Source organism: Oncorhynchus clarkii, chromosome 12 (assembly GCF_045791955.1).
Source record: "Oncorhynchus clarkii lewisi isolate Uvic-CL-2024 chromosome 12, UVic_Ocla_1.0, whole genome shotgun sequence".
In the NCBI taxonomy this organism is placed as follows: Eukaryota; Metazoa; Chordata; class Actinopteri; order Salmoniformes; family Salmonidae; genus Oncorhynchus; species Oncorhynchus clarkii.
The window spans coordinates 28,460,019-28,480,940 of NC_092158.1; the positions used below are offsets into that span (position 1 = coordinate 28,460,019).

Consider the following 20,922-nt stretch of genomic DNA (forward strand, 5'->3'; position numbering starts at 1 on the left):
TTTGGAATACCCATTTGCGACCAAACTTTAACTTCCTGACTGATGTCTTGAGATGTCACTTCAATATATCCAAATAATTTTCCTTCCTCATGACGCCATCTATTTTGTGAAGTGCACCAGTCCCTCCTGCAGCAAAGCACCCCCTCAACATGATGCTGCCACCACCGTGCTTCACGGTTGGGATGGTGTTCTTCAGCTTGCAAGCCTCCCCTTTTTCTTCCAAACATAACGATGGTCATTATGGCCAAATAGTTATATTTTTGTTTCATCAGACCAGAGGACATTTCTCCAAAAAGTACGATCTTTGTCCCCATGTGCAGTTGCAAACCGTAGTCTGGCTTTTTTATGGCGGTTTTGGAGCAGTGGCTTCTTCCTTCCTGAGCGGCTTTTCAGGTTATGTCGATATAGAACCCGTTTTACCGTGGATATAGATATTTTTACCTGTTTCCTCCAGCATCTTCACATTGATTTGCACTTTTCGCACCAAAGTATGAAAAGAGACAGAACGCATCTCCTTCCTGAGCAGTATGACGGCTGCGTGGTCCCATGGTGTTTATACTTGTGTCCTATTGTTTGTACAGATGAATGGAATGTGGTGCCTTCAGGCGTTTGGAAATTGCTCCCAAGGATGAACCAGACTTGTGGAGGTCTACCATTTTTTTCTGATGTCTTGGCTGATTTCTTTTGATTTTCCCATGATGTGAAGCAAAGAGGCACTGAGTTTGAAGGTAGACCTTGAAATATATCCACAGGTATACCTCCAATTGACTCAAATGTTGTCAATTAGCCTATGAGAAGCTTCTAAAGCCATGACATTTTCTGGAATTTTCCAAGCTGTTTAAAGGCACAGTCAACTTAGTGTATGTAACTTCTGACCCACTGGAATTGTGATACAGTGAATTATAAGTGAAATAATCTGTCTGTAAACAATTGCTGGAAAAATGACTTGTGTCATGCACAAAGTAGATGTCCTAACCGGCTTGCCAAAACTACAGTTTGTTAAGAAATTTGTGGAGTGGTTGAAAAATGAGTTTTAATGACTCCAACCTAAGTGTATGTAAACTTGACCTGTTCACTGTGATTACTATTATTTGACCACGCTGGTCATTTATGAACATTTGAACATCTTTGCCATGTTCTGTTATACACAGCCAGAAGAGGACTGGCCACCCCTCATAGCCTGGTTCCTCTCTAGGTTTCTTCCTAGGTATTGGCCTTTCTAGGGAGTTTTTCCTAGCCACCGTGCTTCTACACCTGCATTGCTTGCTGTTTGGGGTTTTAGGCTGGGTTTCTGTACAGCACTTTGATATATCAGCTGATGTAAGAAGGGCTATATAAATACATTTTATTTTATTTAAACTTCCGACTTTAACTGTATATATATTTTTTTCTTTCTGGTTTGCATGTTATTTTGGCATTAATACGTGTCACATACCAATGTAATTATTTATTTTTTACGAGTTAATAAAGCCGCATACAAACATGTTCTCTGTTTTGCTTTCTTGAGTAAGACAGCTCCAAAATGCAGGTTTTTTTCAGCCTAGCTCAGCGCTTTCTGCTCAGCGCTTTCGGAAAATACGGAGCGTTGGGGTTGGTAATGTTCTCTAGTTGCGCCGTGATTGGCTCAGTGTTCTGTCACTGATGGGGACACTACGTCACCACAAAATCTACAGGTAGAGCTCGGAAATTTAAGCCCCTTGGGTGCTGCCGTAGACTTACATTGGAAGTGCCCATCCAATAAGTCTCATGGTCATTGCCCAAAGATAAAATGACGTCAAATCACGTTATATGTACCGTAGCTTTGATTGGACCGATCATGTCAACATCATACTTTCAAAATCTTAGCTAGAAAGCTAGCAGTCATCATCATGCATCAAGTCGGCAATCTGCTGGAAAATCCCTTTCAATCATTGTCATATGAAGAGAAATTATAGATAAAAACGTATCGGTGCTCATCAGCCATTGGACATAAACATAACACAACAAGTTGGAAATGACAAATTCAACAATGAGTGCTAAGGCGCCACTGCAGTCCCGGGTTCGATCCCAGGCTGTGTCACAGTCGGCTGTGACCGGGAAACCCATGAGGCGGTGCACAATTGGCCCAGCGTCGTTTGGGTTAGGGGAGGGTTTGGCAGGCCAGGATGCCCTCATCGTGCTCAAGCAACTCCTTGTGGCGGGCCGGTCACCTGCAAGCTGACTCTGCCAGCAGCATACCACCCTGCATACTACTGCTGGCTTGCTTCTGAAGCTAAGCAGGGTTGGTCCTGGTCAGTTCCTGGATGGGAGACCAGATGCTGCTGGAAGTGGTGTTGGAGGGCCAGTAGGAGGCACTCTTCCCTCTGTTCTAAAAAAATATCCCAATGCCCCAGGGAAGTGATTGGGGACACTGCCCTGTGTAGGGTGCCGTCTTTCGGATGGGAAGTTAAACGGGTGTCCTGACTCTCTGAGGTCATTAAAGATCCCATGGCACTTATTGTAAGAGTAGGGGTGTTAACCCAGGTGTCCTGGCTAAATTCTCAATCTGGCCCTCAAACCATCAAGGTCACCGAATAATCCCCAGTTTACTATTGGCTCATTCATCCCCCTCTCCCCTGTAACTATTCCCCAGGTCGTTGCAGCAAATGAGAATGTGTTCTCAGTCAACTTACCTGGTAAAATAACGGATAAATAAAATAAAATAAATTTGGTTGTCAGTTCGACAGTGTTTCCTCTGACACATTGTTGCTTCTGGGTTAAGCGAGCAGTGTGTCAAGAAGCAGTGCGGCCTTGCTCTCGACCTTCACCGAGTCCGTAGGGGAGTTGCATCAATGAGACAAGATCGTAACTACCAATTGGATTTCACAAAAATGTGGGTAACGCCATGGGCCTTAAAGGTTTGAATACACACACTGGCCATGCTGTCAATCCAGCATGACTTCTGCCACGTTCAAAACAACTGGAAACTCAGAACTGAGAAATCTCAGACTTCATTGAGTTCAAGACAACTGGGAACTCAGATAAAACTAGCTGCGACTCTGAAAATACGGAAAATAATTTTGAACGGTCATCCAACTCGGCATTCCGGGCCTCTTTCTAGAGCCCACAAGAAGGACCGCCGCACTACCTTCCTGTTGAAGTGAGCACAGCACAACAAGGTGAGTCCAAATGTCTTGTATGCTGCTGCATAAATTATGTAATATGCCAGGGAGATATGTATACTGTAGCCAAGAAAGTAATACCAAGTGTATGTTGTGTAGTAAGCTGTTATGTGCCTAACCCTAATAATTTGGTCCCTTTCCCCCTCATAACTTAGCCTACTGTTCGGACTTGATGGTGCACATGTAGCCTATAACTTGTTTTAGAGAACTGTAATCATCGAATATTGTAAGAGCTTTCATTGTCTGCTTATATGCCCCCTTTATTTATCCTACGGTTCTGACTTGGTGTACAGGGAGAATACTGTAAGAACAGCCCATTTTCTGAATTCTGTCGCTGTACATTTCAAAAGTGCTGAACAAATAGTTATATTGACTACGTCAGTCCTAGCTCGCTCATTAAGGTCTTAATCTAAATTATGGATTGCCTCTTATCCGCTCATTGTTCCCCTATGCCATAGTTTGTACATATCACTTGTCAGTAGAAACCACATTTGTTTAACAAGTCAGCCATATCAGCTATGTTTTTTAAAAAGCCTGTAAATGAGGCTGAATTAACTGTTTCGCTGCCAGACAAGGGTCCGCTGATAGCCAGGTGTAGCTGTGGTAGGCCCTAACAAGGTTGTGGGGGCATGGTTTGTCACCGTTATAGTGCAATGAATGTATTGTTTAGTGTTGTGTTGTGTTATGTAGTGGCTTTACTGGCATGCATAAAACAAAAAAAATTGTTTGCCACACGAAGATTGACATGCTAAAATCGCCACTGAATAGGCTAATAACTTCCAACAACTACTAAGTAAAATGCATAGGCCTAAAGCTGACAAATAAGAACAGTAGAAAATATCCATATGAAAATGTTGGTTCTTTCAATCACATTCATCTCTCTTCTCCGCATGTCTGCCTCCCTTTCTCCCTGTCTTGACTTGAGCTATTGCCAGTGAAGTTCAACATTGCATCAAATCATCAGAGGGTCCAGTCTGAAGCTGTCGTTAACAAACTTGCAACAGTGTATCAAGTTGCCTATTCCAGGCCCTTAAAGTGTCCTGCTCCAGTAAGCCCAGGACAGAAAGCAGCTTTTTATGACGTTTCCACTGGATATATATATTTAGCTCTTTTCACACAGAGGCTTGGGGATTGAGGCCGGGAGTGTTGGAAAGATTTCTCAAATACTGAGAAACTATCATGCAGGATGTTAATTAAAAAAACTGACTTTGTTGACTTGTGTGAGGCGAGGAAAAAATGAGTGGTGTACGTGGTCAGTTAAGACAAAAATAAATCGGCAAAATGGGCCCTTCTTACATATGCATGCATTCTGAAATGAGACACACCATATCTTCACCACACCTCCTCCCCTTCTTGATGCCACATTTTAAATTATACTAAAGACACATTATCTTCACACATATTTCAGATGCTTTTAGATTTTACTGACAGCCGCAACTCAATCAGCTAGTCCTATTGCCACGCGCACTAATCAAATTGCGGGCTTCCCATACAATCCACAGCCATTTTTTTTAAAGAAGCTAATGATCCTCTGTGGATAAGTCATGCTCCCGGGTGAAGTGTTTTGAATGATTTTATGTTGACAGGAGTAATTATATAATTTTGGCTAAACATCCATTTATTTTAGGATAATCCAGCATCCTAACAGTGCACAGTTTATGGAATGTACGTATCATTAGGATCATAAGAAAAGCCATGCGTGAAACATTTAATGTAAGTGTTGCGATTACAGACAAACATTTAGGCTTGAACAAATCTTGTGTTGCAATTCTGATGTACAACAATAACTTTCAGAGTTTGGGCAGTTTCATCTCACCAACAAAAAAAATGTATACCAAACGGTGTCTCTGGTGACCTGGACATCCCCATGCATGCACCTTATCAAAATATGACTAATTCATTATTGCACCATCCCATTCTCTGTGCTCTGTCTGCAATCATAACCAGTATTATCAACCAGGAATAATGAAACATAGAATAATGATAGATGTTTGTTGAATCTATAAATTATGTATGACCACTGGAGACTTTGCCACTCAAAATACATTTTTATGGAATATTTTGACATTTATTTATCACTCAAAATCATGCCAAAGCATATTATGTAGGAGGGGCTAAAACAATTTATTTGTAATAATTTGACATGATTTATATTCATCGGGTCACGAACATATGGACTTTGAAATTAACAAGGGAGATGTTAAATGTAGGCTAAGTCTGGCATAAGCTTATTCCCGCACTTTACAATAACTCTGTTGCAGTGGTCTTAGGTAGTCTCCATATGGTCTATCCCCTCCATAGTGACACTGCTGCCCAGTTGAAGAGTGTGTGATCTCTATGCAGCACCATACGCATTCGGAAAAGAACACCTCAGCCTCAGAAGAGTCCCTTCTGGGGGCATGCAGTCATAGAGTCATTATATCCTAATGTAGGCCTATTTACCTACTAGCCAAATAAAATGCAGAGCATGCATGATGCGTGCAACTCGTCATTCCAACATATTTGAAAATTTAATCCTTCATTCAGTTGTCAGTCAGTATGTCATCCATTCTGTCATTTGTCGGAGTTACAATAGGAACTAAATCAAAGAGAATAGAACAGTCTTATCCAATTGTTTATTGAAATCCATGTGTGTATTCAAAATGATCTAAATTCTCCAAAGTTATTTAGCCTATCACTTTGATAATTCAATGTTTAATTTAGGCCTATCCAAAAACAAAAATAGGCCTTCAACTTGTATGCATTGCAATTTAGGCTATCATTTTGGGTACTGGTGTCTTGCGGAATAATTTTAAAACTCTGTGTTTTATAACTTTTTATTTTAGGCTTCCCCTTAAAAAGAGACCCTAGCTCACAGCGTTCTAAATATATTTTAAACAAAATAATTGAAGAAGCCCATGCAGTGGCTGATAGGGAAAACAGATCTGGCAATAAGAATAAGTTATAGATAGTCTTGACCATTTGGGACCTCTTGGCTATTTTGCTCAGGACCGGTTATAGCCAAGACTTAATATTTTGTTATGTCTCATTTATTGATATGGATATAGCCTCTGCATGATGGGGTTGTGCAATGCAAATGGCTATAACAAGCCTACATACAAAGTGGAATTCACAATACAACAGTCAAAATGCCTAATATAAGGCCTACATGCCAAATACTGGAAAAAGTGTAATTCATTAGGTTACATGATCACCACAGTAGCCCTACACAGCTATAAAAATTAATTATGCAATTATATGGCCATTAAATAACACACAGCAGCATGGCATATTTAGATAGTGGAATAGGCCGAGCCTAAATCATATTTACTTTCTATTTTGCAGCTCAGGCGGTTATTCTGTACAAGGCTCTTCTGTATCTTTATAGTATCATTCTCACACAAGTCATTTGCCCAAGCCTATACTACGCCATCTAGTTGTACTACGTTGTTATTGAATGCCGTTCTAAAACAAGCTCTTGACATTTATTTTGGAAATGAAACCGGAAGCTGCAAAGCAACTCTAACATCTGGGCTAGAGTTGCTTGATTGACTAGCTACATTCAGTTCATGTCCTTTACAGATGCCACATTCCTGACAAAAGTTTGTATGTATAAAAAATATATCTGTAACCGAGTTAAGGGAGACAAAGTAAGAATTGAACGTGTAAATGTTCATTCATAGTCGTAACATTGGGTTTGTACGTTTACAGATCAAATTGAACAGTTCGTTTCATGTTTCACGCATGGCTTTTCTTACGATCCTAACAATTTCCGTATGGATTTTCTTACGATCCTAACGATACATACATTCAACCTTTTAGCAGCTATCTGGCTCCATAACTGTGCACCCGCCATCGTTCCTTTCTAATTCGCAAGAGGCTGAAACTAGAGATCTGCATATAATGACAAGATGCTCATGTCTCAGCCCTAACAACGGGAGTGTTTGTCCCAAAGGCGGGAAGGCAGGCGACAAGTTTAGGTCTGCATATTATTCCCATAGAAACGCATTGGTCTTATTTATACTGGACAGATTTTGTCAAGAGAGCCCTCTCGCTTTGCCTCTTCCTCTGCTGAAACTATATCACTGAAGAAACCACCCGAGCGAGCGAAACAGCACCCCTCTATATGTAGCCATTATGTCTCAGTATTAGACCATGTATCTGATGCTGCCTGGCCAGGAATCATATGACATGCCATATTATTTTGGTCCAGACAGCATCAGATACATGGTCTACCTATACTAAGACAGAGGGGTGATGTTTCACTCACTCGGATGCTTTAACTGAGATTGATGCGTCTTTCTGTCGGCGCATGTCTGGGTCAATATTTAAATATTTTATTTTGACGGGCAAGGAGGTACGGTAGGGCGGGTCAGGCCCCTTTAACGCCGGCTCTGTATGTTGCACTATAGTCTATATTTCTTAAGAATATTCGTAATTAAAGACCCAGTCCAGTAAAAAAAAACTGTATTTTTCTGTGTTTAATATATATTGTAACAACCCTGGGTTTATAAGCGCGAATATCGACTCTGCCGCTCGAGCATGCTTTTGGGGCACAGTCGATAGCGCGCTGGTGCCTGTTTCATTACATTGGTGTCAGAAGTGATCGGACCTTGCATCCACAAACGTGTGTGTGCTTGGCCAGTGAGCGCGTTCCTATAAGATGTTGAGTCGCAAGCTAGCGCGAGGATGCGCTCTTTGAAAGGAGGGAGTTGTGTAACGATCCTGGCTTTATAAGCAAGGATATCGACTGCCGATCGAGCATGCTATTGGGGCACAGTCAATAGCGCGCTGGACTTCGGGCTAGAAGGTTGAGGGTTCGAGACCTGCTCCCTGCCTGTTTCATTACAATATATATTTCCACACTATGTGGTTGGAATAATACTGTGAAATTATGAAAATGATGATAATGTCATTTTAGTGTAAGAGCTGTTTGAAAAGTTCCTAAACCTCTCTGCCAATAACAGATAGTTTTCAGTTTTCCCCTTCCCACTCAGGCCACTCCCAGACAATCCTAGCAAAATTCTTGCTTGAGAAATTGCTATTCTCTAATATGATTTTTTGTTTATTCTTGACCATTTTAAGGTACTTAATTGTTACCCAGGAATGATTTGATATTGACATAAAAACAGCTGCATTGGACCTTTAACAGTCTGCATTGAAGAAAATAATGTATATCGATGGCATGATATGCAATCTCTGAATCCTCTCACATCCTTTATTTTGTTAGTGCTACTCAATCAATAAAAGGGAATTTGTGATCAACACTGCCACATAATTGCAAAGCAAAGAGCCAGAGATGATAACAAGTGAATCAATCACAACACAAGGGAAAGATGAAACTGTTTCTGATGAACAAAGCAGTAGCTGATGACCCAGAGGGTGCCTTGAAACAAGATACTTCCTGCTCTTTTTCATCTCAGTAGAAAACAAAGAAAAATAACACTTCAGTAGAACACAACTACAGATATCTAAAGTATATTTTCATATTTCTCCTGTTTAAGAATGAATGGAGAACAATGCTCTGAAACAGATAATACGCCTTAGAAAATAAGCTGTTCACCTACTGTACATTCTGTTGCAACCAAGAGAACATTTGATGAAATAAGCACACTAACTAACCCTACCATCATAGCACTGGTCTTACCTGTTCATCTCCTCCAAACAGTCTGTGGCAAAGAAGAAACTCTTGATTTTGGGATGGCAGGCTTTGAAGGCACTGTAACGGAAGCAGAAAAAATACCCATTTAGTCTGTGTAATGTGGTAGTTCATCTGACGATTAAACATCTCAATTTAGCATAATTCCATTCCATTAGCCTTAGATCCAGACCACGTGGTACAATGCGAGCTTCAGAGCATTTGGTAATGGCCAAATAAGTGTACTGTATATGCAATGTGCTTATCGCCGCTATAGTCTCTGTAATAGGGACATGAGGCCTGGCTGGCACACGCCACACCTAGCCAGTTGACCCCTCTCTGATCCCTATGTGACCCAATCAGCTTCTCAGGTGGAAACAGACACCTATTACTTCTACTACTTTGTGCCACGGCTATTTAAAGCTCTTATTATGAAAATAAAATAGTCATGCCACGCATCTGTTTCTGTGTTGTCCCTTTGAAGCCAAACAGAAGCACTCGTGCTGGCAATAATGTATGATGCGTTTGTCTTTGTGTTTCATTTAGGCTTTGTGTTTTCTTTTAAATCCTCAGGTTCACTAAAAGTTTGAGAGACAAAATAAAACATGAATCCCAAAAACACGCACTGTTTCCTTCTGCATTCAATCGCTCGATCTATTCGGAATTCAGGTAGGCTGATGAAACCTTCAGCCTTCTCGTCCTAGGGAAGGAGAAGTAAGGGAAATAAGAAGCAATACATTGCCATATGCCTGTAGAGATGACACACCTCATTAAGTATACGAGACACACTGGAATATGCTGTACACTACATGTCACTTCAACATACAGTGCCTTCAGAAAGTTATCACACCCCTTGACATTTCCCACATTTTGTTGTGTTACATCCTGAATTTATTATGGATTAAATTGAGATTTTGTGTCACTGGTGTACAATACCCCATAATGTCAAAGTGGGATTATGTTTTAAGAAATGTTAACAAATAAATTAAAAGCTGAAATGTTGAGTCAATAAGTATTCAACCCTTTTGTTATGGCAAGCCTAAATAAGTTCAGGAGTAAAAATGTGCTTAATAAGTCACATAATAAGTTGCATGAACTCACTCTGTGTGCAATAATAGTATTTAACATGATTTTTTCATCTCTGTACTCCACACATACAATTATCTGTAAGGTCGATCAGTCAAGCAATGAATTTCAAACACAAATTAAATTACAACGACCAGGGAGGTTCTCCAATGCCTTGCAAAGCAGGGCACCTATTGCTAAAAATACAAAAAAGCAGACATTGAATATCCCTTTCAGCATGATGAAGGTATTCATTAGACTTTGGATGGTGTATCAATACCACCAGTCACTACAAAGATACCGACGTCCTTCCTAACTCATGATTTCACCATGAGGCCAATAGTGACTTTAAAACAGTTACAGAGTTTAATGGCTATGATAGGAGAAAACTAAGGATGGCTCAACATTGTAGTTACTCCACAGTACTAACCTAAATTACATAGTGAAAAGAAGGAAGCCTGTACAGAATACACATATTCCAAAACATGCTTTCTGTTTGCAATAAGGCACTAAAGTAAAAGTGCAGACAATGTGGCAAAGAAATGAACTTTATGCCCTGAATACAAAGCGTTATGTTGGGGGCAAATCCAACACAACACATCACTGAGTACCACTCTTCATATGCTCAAGCATGGTGGTGGCTACATCATGTTATGGGTATGCTTGTCATCGGCAAGGACTAGGGAGTTTTTATGATAAAAAGAAGCGGAATAGAGCTAAGCACAGGCAAAATCCTAGAGGAAAAACTGGTTCACTCTGCTTTCCAACAGACACTGGGAGATAAATTCACCTTTCAGCAGAGCAATAACCTGTAGATAATAGGCAGAATCTACTGCACACCCAAAGATGATTTGAGAAGGTGCTGGAGGCAAAAGGCAAAACTGGAGAAACGGGAAGAAGTCTCTGCAGACTGCCAGTCATATGCAAATGTATTTTAATTAAGCTGAGCTTTCGGGCAGTCGACCTTCATCAGAGCATATCTCCACAAACAATAGTGGGACAAATAAGGCCACACAGTGAGCCAAAGCCAGCGAGCAGGACAATAACCTTAAGCACAAGGCCAAATATACACTGGAGTTGCATACCAAGATGACATTGAATGTTCCTGAGTGGCATAGTTAGGGTTTTGACTTAAATCGGCTTGAAAATCTTTGGTAAGACTTGAAAATGGCTGTCTAGCATTGATCAACAACCAACTTGACAGAGCTTGAACAATTAAAAAAATAATAATGTGCAAATATTGTACAATCCAGGTGTGCAAAGCTCTTAGAGACTTGCCCAGAAAGACTCACAGCTGTAATCGCTGTCAAATGTGATTTTAACATGTATTGACTCAAGGGTTGTTGACTACTTATGTAAATGAGATATTTATGTATTTAATTTCCAATCAATTTGCTAACATTTCTAAAATCATGTTTTCACTTTGTCATTTTGGGGTATTGTGTGTAAATGGGTAAGGAAACATCCATTTTGAATTCAGGCTGTAACACATCAAAATGTGGAATAAGCCAAGGGGTATGAATATTTTCTGAAGGCACTGTAAATGGTTCAGTATCTGGAATATGGCCTATAGTGTTGCTATATCTGACAAACCTGCAGATCGTGTTGGTAAACAGCAAGCCTGTTGTGGATAAGAGAAAATAAAGTAATGTTTGACGGCTGCATTGTACTGTCAGAGAGCAGCTTACATTCTGGTTGGTGTACCAGTAGAGCGAGGAGTCCTTGAGGATGAACCAGTACTTCTTCCACTTCTGGGTGAAGTAGCCCTTGGCATCCTTCTTCTTCCACAGCCAGCCCTCACAGTCCCCATGGCCCAGGTCCTTACAGGAGATACGCCTGCGGCTAGCGCTAGTCAGAGAACCTGGGTGGAGAGCAGGATATCACAGGAAATTCTTATAGACACATGGACACACTAAACATTCCCTGGATGATACTGTATCCTTAATACTAACATCATTCCAACCCCATCACAAATCCTAATATAAAAGAAAACTATTGACAAAGGTTCACCAAAAGAAACCTCACAGTGAATGGGTTAATCCCTCATGTCTTACCTTTGGTTCTCTTTTTGGTCTTAGTCCTTAAAGACGCATAGTGAAATGACTGCAAGGAGAGGGAAGAAGAGAGGGTTTGATTAGAAGAGGTGTCTAAAGTACAGTACTGCACTCATATTAGGGGAGTAACAGTAGTACTAACTGTTTCATATAATTTGCTTTACCTTCCTCATGGATGAGCCTCCTTGTCTCTCGATGCCAAAACTAGCATACCTGGGGAAAGGGAAGATCAGGTGAGTAAGCATGCAACAAAATGGAGGCTAACCCTCTTTATCTGGGGATAAGCTGATCCTGTACTGCTATCAATGTAATGATACTATTCATAAATAAAGGGTAGAATTATAACTTGATATCTATGTGAGTAAAATACTAAAGCATATATTCCATTGACATGAGTGCATGAGTTACATACATGAAACATTGATTTGTTTGAGTGTATCTCTTGATAGAATTAGTCCAAAAGAACTTAGTCCCCATTTCAGCATCTTTATCCTCCCCAGGGCTGGCCTGAATTCCCATCTGGACATGGCTCTACTGACAGATGGTACCATGCATGGTACTGGAACATGGACACTGACTGAAGAAATGGATATCACATATCATTCTCAAAGTTTCACTACTTACTTTTGTGATATACTAGATGTAGATTTTCTACTGGATGTCAGTGTATTAAGTAAAGCAGTATGTGTAGCATGCAGTATGTGTCACGACTTCCGCCGAAGTTGGTGCCTCTCCTTGTTCGGGTGGTGTTCGGCGGTCGGGGAGGTCACAGCTCCACTACGTATGATAGGGTTATGAATTAGAATTAGTCTCTTTCTGATCGATTCTCCTGCTTACCCTGTGGTGTTGGAGCTTCCCTCGTTGGCCTATCATGACCCCACTATTTCGTGGGAACAGGGGGCTCTTAAGGGATGGTCACGTCAGTGCTCAGGGAAGTGTGTAGGTGTTTCCATAGGTGCAACTACGGTGGAGTCCAAACCAGGTCACCACCATGCACATCCCCCCTAAATATGCCGATTTGGCTCTCGCCTTCTGTGTCCCTGGTGCGCAAGGTGCTTGGTCGACTGTTGGAGCATGCCCTGTATGTCAAGGCTGAGAAATGTCTGTTCTTCCAGCAGTCCGTCTCCTTCCTAGGGTACCGCCTGTCTGCAACAGGGGTGGAGATGGAAAATGACTGCATTTCAGTTGTGCGACTCCAACCACGGTAAAGGAGGTGCAGCGGTTCTTAGGGTTTACCAACTACTTTATCCGGGGCTTTGGTCAGGTAGCGGCTCCCAATACCTCCTTGCTAAGGGGGGGACCGGTGCGACCGCAGTGGTCAGCTGGGGCGGACAGGGCTTTATGTCACGTGAAGGCTCTGTTTATCTCGGCTCCCGTGCTGGCCCATCCAGATCCCTCTTTGGCATTTATAGTAGAGGACGCATCCGAGGCTGGGATAGGAGCTGTGCTGTCTCAGCGCTCGGGTACGCCACCAAAGCACCGCCCCTGTACTTTATTTTCGAAGAAGCTCAGCCCGGCGGAGTGAAACGGATCGGGAGCTGTTGGCTGTTGTCAAGGCTCTGAAGGCGTGGAGGCATTGGCTTGATTTTCTAAGTCCTACCGTCTCCTTCCTTTGCACGGTCTCCCTACGGCTCTACAGACTGTGGAGGCCCTGTTCACCCACGTCTTCTGGCACTACGGGGTGCCTGAGGATATAGTTTCTGATCGGGGTCCCCAGTTCACGTCTAGGGTCTGGAAGGCGTTTATGGAACTTCTGGGGGTCTCGGTCAGCCTCACCTCAGGTTTTCACCCAGAGAGTAACGGGCAGGTGGAGAGAGTTAACCAGGATGTGGGTAGGTTTCTGCGGTCTTATTCCCAGGACCGGCCGGGGGAGTGGTTGGCTTTCATCCCCTGGGCAGAGATGGCCCAAAACTCCCTCCGCCACTCCTCCACTAACCAATCTCCTTTTCAGTGTGTAATAGGTTATCAGCTGGTTCTGGCACCGTGGCATCAGAGCCAGATCGAAGCACCTGCGGTGGATGTATGGTTTCGGCGCTCGGAGGAAACATGGGACGCTGCCCATGTGCATCTGCAAAGGGCCATCAGGTGGCAGAAGGCGAGCGCCGAGCGCCGACCGCCACCTCAGTGAAGCCCCGGTGCACCAGGTCTGGCTCTCGACCCGAAACCTACCCCTTCGCCTGCCCTGCCGGAGGCTGAGTCCGAAGTTTGTGGGGCCATTTATAGTCCTGAGGAGACTGAACAAGGTTAAATATAGGTTACAGCTCCCCCTGGTTACCGTATTAACCCCTCGCTCCATGTGTCTCTCCTCAGGCTGGTGGTGCTGGTCCGCTACACAGTCTGAGGTGCGGGAGGTTCCTCCGCCCCCTCTGGACATCGAGGGGGCCCTGGCGTATACTGTGCAAGGCATCATGAACTCAAGGTGTCGGGCGAGGGGCCTTTAGTACCTCGTGGAGTGGGAGGGGTACGGTCCGGAGAAGAGATGGAGGACTTTCTGGACCCTTCCTTACTGCAGGAATTTCACCGTCTCCACCTGGATCGTCCTGCACCTCGTCCTCCGGGTTGTCCCCGAGGCCGGTGTTGGCGCGCTGCTGGAGCTGCGCATCAAGGAGGGGGTACTGTCACGACTTCCGCCGAAGTTGGTGCCTCTCCTTGTTTGGGCGGCGTTCGGCGGTCGACGTCACCGGCTTTCTAGTCTCCACCGATCTACATTTATTTGTCCTTTTGTTTGGTCTTGATTGTACACACCTGGTTTCCATTACGTTATAATTTATTCCCTATTTAACCCTCTGGTTCAATCATGGTTTTGTGTGTGTTTATTGTTGTCAAGTTGTCTCGTTTATGTGCTCTGGAATTTTGTTCTCCTTGATGGAAGATTGTTTTTTGAGTAAAGTTACGATTATTACTCATCTCTGTGTCCTGCGCCTGACTCCGCCTTACCCACATCACCTAGACTATTGACAGTATGTGTGTAGTGTATTTGATTTATATGATTATGGAGCTTTTCTTTGTTTGCTTTTGAGGAAACTAATAGGCTCTTTTTTTTGGTGCATCGTTGAGTAGTATGAGTTTGTACATTTTTCCATCATACTGACACCTTGGTTTTAACATAATTACTCTAACACTTAGTAGGGCCTTCACCTATCCAGAAACTCTGTGTAAAACTGGGTGCTGCTGCATCCATTCTACCAATGAGAATGATCTAAAGCTTGATACATTTAGAAAAATAATGTATTGCCTCCAGCAAGTGAAAGAAGCAACCTAAACCACGGAGCAGGTGGCAGGAAATCAGGTTCAGCCAGTCTCTGTCTCAGTAGAACTCAGCACGACGCAACATAAACCACTTAGGGGATGCGCTACTCATGCTGGCTATCTATGATGACCTTATTAGCTCTCATCACTGTAACAATGGCTGAGAGGAATTCTCTACTGCCAGACCCCCATTTTATACCTACATGGTTGGAGCACCCACTGAACACTGACTATAGGTAAGGTGTTGAATTGCAGCATAAATTGAAACAAAGCAGTGTTTTTTTTTAAATAGAACCAGGAAATAAGATTTAGGTCAATGAAAGGTAGAGGAAATATGTTCTGCTTGGTAACCCTCATGATTTATGTTAAAATCTCCTTCTCTTGAGGCCTATTGCCCAATTCCATAGCTTTTGTATAATTTCTTCCAGTAGTTTTGCAAGTAGTGCTCATGAGCCGTAACTGGTCCCCAAAAATGTTACACAATTATGTAGTACATCATCCGTTTTGTATGATATGTTTCATCCCGTATGATATGTTACAAATTCTAATTCGTACAATATGTTAGGAATTTTTAAGTGTGTGAGTTCCCAGACTGCATCTTTAAGTTAATACATTGTAACAACACACTGAAGGTAAAAAGTCCTCTCTATTAGAATAATTAATATGATGGTATGCAGGATAATGGAAATTTACTTCACTCACAAGAAGCAGAAGTGGGTAACTAATACAAAGCATTCACAAGATAAATGATCTATCAATTACATTTTGATAGGTTCTGAAAAGCTCTCAATTTACTTCAGAGGAAATAATACCAATTCATTTCAAATTAGCACAATTTGCCTCAATAGCTTAAGCAAAAAAACTCCCACACAGCAATTTCTGAATCCGCAAATAAATCCATGTTCCTCACAAAACCATGGCAATATTCTCTGGCCATTGAGTTGGCCTGTCCTGTTGATCCCCATGGAGAAGAAATGCTCACTCACCTGTCAGTGTCAGCTCTCAGTGTGTCTCCAGCTCTCTGTGGAAAGGTAAAGAGCAGATTAGCGCATCACAGAAAGAGAGAGAGAGAGAGAGAGAGAGATCACAGCGCACTGTTATCTCAGAGCATGGCTTTTGTTTCCTGTTGTGACCAGGCAGGCAGATCAGTAGATCTGGGGAAGGTAGAGTCCCTGGGCCCAGGCAGAAACCATGGGGTGTCTGGGGTTGTGGAAATAGAGGTGGTATGGGTGGCACTCTTCTGAGTCACTTTTTATTTAATATTGATTGTGACCTCAAAAAAACTTAAACCACAGAAAAAAGGCACTGCTCTGTGACACAAATAGGTTGAATCTGTATTGTCAGACCATTATGCCACTATGTCTGAGTATTAAGCTATAATATCCTTCTTGAACTGGTACAGATGGATAAAATATAAATAGTAGCTGTGCTGACTCACGTGGTACATTGGCACAGTGTTGCTCTCAGGCAGTGAGAAGGGCAGGCCTTCTGGCGGTCCTGAGTCTAGTCTGACAGGCGGGGCCAGCAAGGATGGGCTGATGGGATAGCTGGGGCTGCTGGGGTTGTGGCTCTTCTTGCGGGTACGCCGCCCAGTGTCCCGCTTGCATTCCCTGGACACGTCCGGCTCCTCCTGGATTACTAGGATCTTATCGTCATTCAGGTAACGTAGCAGGGAGTTGTCTGAGTCTAGCAGAGGTCAGGGAGGGAGGGAAAGAGGGGAGCAAAGTTGTGTCATTTGGAAGCCTAGAGAGGTAATTATTTGTTCATTAGGAGGCCCAGAGTGCCTATCACATTAAATGCTTGATGGCAAAACAACCTCTTACCAAGGGTTTAGTGAAACAACATTTGGAATGGAAAAGAAAGTCAAAGTGAGAGCAGTATGAGGTAATGTTTCCCAGTCTCACAGACCAGCATGTTTCCACAGAAACCAACCTCTGTTACGTGACCTTCTATCAGTGAAGGCAAGCCCCAACAGTGTGTGGTTTCAGAGCAGAGGGAGGCAGATATGTTTTTGCACTCGCTATTTATAACACAAGTCATGGGAGTGAGATGCTATCACTACAGCCCGCTCAACATAACTGCTGTACATAGTCTCACGAAGCTAAACAACACTGAAATCAGCCAAGTGCAAAACAAAGATTAGGTTTTCAACTAAATTAATGCCTGACATGAAGATGTTGTCTATATTTAACTGATTGAATCTCCTTTTTTTAAATAGAATTGGTTGAGCTTCTTGTGATAGCTTCATCTTTATACAGTGCAGTTTGAAAAGAGTTCTAAATGCACAAACATGTTTCTGTCAAGATTCAGTGGTAATGTCAAAAGAAACCAGTGTATGTGTGGCAGTTCCAGTGAAATGAATGAAAGAAGCAGGCGATTTAGTTATGTGTTGTTGAAAGTGGGGACGGTGATTGGTCCTCATTAGGCGTCTGTACATTTCAGACGCAGTGAAGCCAAAACTATTTCCTTCTCTAAGTCAAAGCATTTAAGGCGGGGACTGGGGAGACTACCTGAACTGAAGGACCCACCTCTGCTACCTCTCTTGTACATATTTGGCTCCTTTGTCTCTGCCATCCAGTTGTAATCCATTGGCATGGAAACTGGCCTGAGGTCACCTGGAAAGAAGTCCAAGTAGCATGTCAGCTAAGGTGTGAGTAGAGAGAGAGCTAGGAGTTGAGAGAGAGATGAGAGAGATGGTGAGAGAGGAGTGGCTGTGCGTGGGTGGATGTCTGCATGACAGAGGTTAAAGTGCAGGCAGGGCAGTAAGGGGTATAAGAGAAGTAGGTTATAGCATGGGAATCCAGTTGAAAATAATTCATCTTTAGAGTGAAGGGAAAACGGTAGGCTTGTTGCACGTGTGTGAATGTGTGAGCAAGAGAGACTGTGATGGAGCCATGTCATGGCACCTAGTGCCTCCACAGACTGGGATGAGCGGAGCGTACCCTGCCTGGAGCCATTATGAGCTTGGAAGCAATCCACCCTCACTTCCCTGGCAGGCTGTTAACATGAAAAACACTCCGTCTGGCAGAGCCAAAGGGATTTATCCCTGCACCACTACACACTGTACAATACACAACAAACTGAGCCTCAACAGAGCCTCAACAGATCCTCAACAGCCAGGAGGGGGCTGAAACAATGCATCGCCTTCTCTCTGTCAGATGGACGGATAGAATACTGTACATTATCAACGGCTTTCAAAGACCTCCTTTCCTTGTCTCAGTGTTGGCAGACAGTGTCACTCACTAAAGATTCCGGAGTCATGCCGTGCAGTAATGTGAATGAGCTCATTATGTGAAGTGCAGACAGAGGTGGCATGTAGAATATTCATCATGCTGCTGGCCATTCTACATCTGCAGTGCTGCTGATGATGAAGGGGCAATGACAGGGGAAGGGGATGTCTGACTGTGGGGGTGGGGCTGGACTGTAAAAGGGAGAGGTTTATGTGAAACATAAATACGCTGGGGTGCATAATAATAATCTCTTCTATGCATAGCAATTGCCAATTACTGTACATTCTCCACGTGCCATTCACAGCTGGGTACACTGTATGATAATGCACTTAAATGAAGGCAGGAGAGGGGAGCTACCCACCTCGCCTGGCATTCCACCCTTCAATGCTCCTCTAACATTAAACTACCGCCCAGATTGAAAAGGCTGATTGGTTGGTAGTGCTACATATCTGGGCTGGTTAACTCACCATGGGTGGGTGTCCTGTCCCTCCGCCTGACCCCCGTGGAGCGGCCCCTGGTCTCGTACTCCTGCCCCAGGGCCAGACAGTCCTCCTCCACCAATGTGAAGTACTTGCCCCCATCATGGTCCAGGTAGAAGCTGGGAGACTCCGAGCCTTTCATACCCATCTTCTCCAGACTGTATTTGTTGATGTCATCACAGGACATGATACCTATCTCGTCTCTGTGATTGACAGGTATGGTTATGGAGAAGATCAGTCAGGTGCTAAAGGACTAAAAAATGAAGTGAACATTAGCTGTACAGTTGAAGTCGGAAGTTTACATACACCTCAGCCAAATACATTTAAACTCAGTTTTTCCACAATTGCTGACATTTAATCCTAGTAAAAATTCCCTGTCTTAGGTCAATTAGGATCACCACTTTATTTTAAGAATGTGAAATGTCAGAATAATAGTAGAGAGAATGATTTATTTCAGCTTTTATTTCTTTCATCACATTCCCAGTGGGTCAATTAGTATTTGGTAACATTGCCTTTGAATTGTTTAACTTGGGTCAATTGTTTTGGGTAGCCTTCCACAAGCTTCCCACAATAAGTTGAGTGAATTTTGGCCCATTCCTCCTGACAGAGCTGATGTAACTGAGTCAGGTTTGTAGGCCTCCTTGCTTGCACACGCTTTTTCAGATCTGCCCACAAATTTTCTATGGGATTGAGGTCAGGGCTTTGTGATGGCCACTCCAATACCTTGACTTTGTTGTCCTTAAGCCATTTTGCCACAACTTTGGAAGTATGCTTGGGGTCATTGTCCATTTGGAATACCCATTTGCGACCAAGCTTTAACTTCCTGACTGATGTCTTGAGATGTTGCTTCAATATATCCACATAATTTTCCTGCCTCATGATGCCATCTATTTTGTGAAGTGCACCAGTCCCTCCTGCAGCAAAGCACCCCCACAACATGATGCTGCCACCCCCATGCTTCACGGTTGGGATGGTGTTCTTCGGCTTTGCAAGCCTCCCCCTTTTTCCTCCAAACATAACGATGGTCATTATGGCCAAACAGTTCTATTTTTGTTTCATCAGACCAGAGGACATTTCTACAAAAAGTACAATATTTGACCCCATGTGCAGTTGCAAACCGTAGCCTGGCTTTTTTCTGGCGGTTTTGGAGCAGTGGCCTCTTCCTAGCTGAGCGCCCTTTCAGGGTATGTCAATATGGGACTCGTTTTACTGTGGATATAGGTACTTTTGTACCGGTTTCCTCCAGCATCTTCACAAGGTCCTTTGCTGTTGTTCTGGAATTGATTTGCACTTTTCGCACCAAAGCACTTTTCCTTCCTTCCTAAGCGGTATGACGGCTGCATGGTCCCATGGTGTTTATACTTGTGTACTATTGTTTCTACAGATGAACATGGTACTTTCAGGCATTTGGAAATTGCTCCCAAGGATGAACCAAGAGTTTTTTAGAGTTTTTTTCTGAGGTCTTAGCTGATTTCTTTTGATTTTCCCATGATGTCAAGCAGAGGCATTGAGTTTGAAGGTAGGTCTTGAAATGCATCCACAGGTACACCTCCAATTGACTCAAATTATATCAATTAGCCTATCAGAAGCTCCTAAAGCAATGACATCATTTTCTGGAATTTTCCAAAGCTGTTTAAAGGCACAGACAACTTAGAGTGAATGTAAACTTCTGGCCCACTGACATTGTGATACAGTGATAAGTTAAATAATCCGTCTGTAAACAATTGTTGGAAAAGTTACTTGTGTCATGCACAAAGTAGCCAAATTGCCAAAACTATAGTTAGTTAACAAGAAATTTGTGGAGTGGTTGAAAAATGAGTTTTAATGACTATAACCTAAGTGTATGTAAACGTCCGACTTCAACTGTATGTATGGGGTGTACCTGTGTCCATAAAGGCCAGAGACTGGGGACAAGATGAAGACGTCATGGCCACTGTCCAGCGTAGAGGACATCCCCATGGTCCCCATGCTGTTGGGCGGGGTGTTGGAGTCACTGTTGGGACTGGTGGGGATGGGCTGTAGGGACAATGGTGGAGTCATGTAGACAGCAGGACTGTAGTAGTATGGGACAATTTCCTAAATGTAATC

The 20,922-nt window shown here is 43.0% G+C and overlaps 1 protein-coding gene across 2 annotated transcripts in view; it reads right to left on the reverse strand.

Moving 5' to 3' along the window:
• Nucleotides 1–20,922, reverse strand: part of LOC139422969 (connector enhancer of kinase suppressor of ras 2-like) — a 72,527-nt gene that overhangs the window by 8,083 nt on the left and 43,522 nt on the right. Inside the window, exons 10-19 of one of the 2 annotated variants that reach the window (XM_071174500.1) lie at nt 20,717–20,850; nt 18,823–19,037; nt 17,654–17,740; nt 16,564–16,811; nt 16,112–16,146; nt 12,041–12,089; nt 11,877–11,925; nt 11,511–11,683; nt 9,384–9,457; nt 8,767–8,838 (exon numbers count right to left, since the gene is read on the reverse strand). In XM_071174500.1, coding sequence (XP_071030601.1) covers nt 8,767–8,838; nt 9,384–9,457; nt 11,511–11,683; nt 11,877–11,925; nt 12,041–12,089; nt 16,112–16,146; nt 16,564–16,811; nt 17,654–17,740; nt 18,823–19,037; nt 20,717–20,850 — 1,136 coding nt within the window. The remainder of the gene's footprint in view (nt 1–8,766; nt 8,839–9,383; nt 9,458–11,510; nt 11,684–11,876; nt 11,926–12,040; nt 12,090–16,111; nt 16,147–16,563; nt 16,812–17,653; nt 17,741–18,822; nt 19,038–20,716; nt 20,851–20,922) is intronic. The other variant, XM_071174501.1, reaches the window with a different exon arrangement.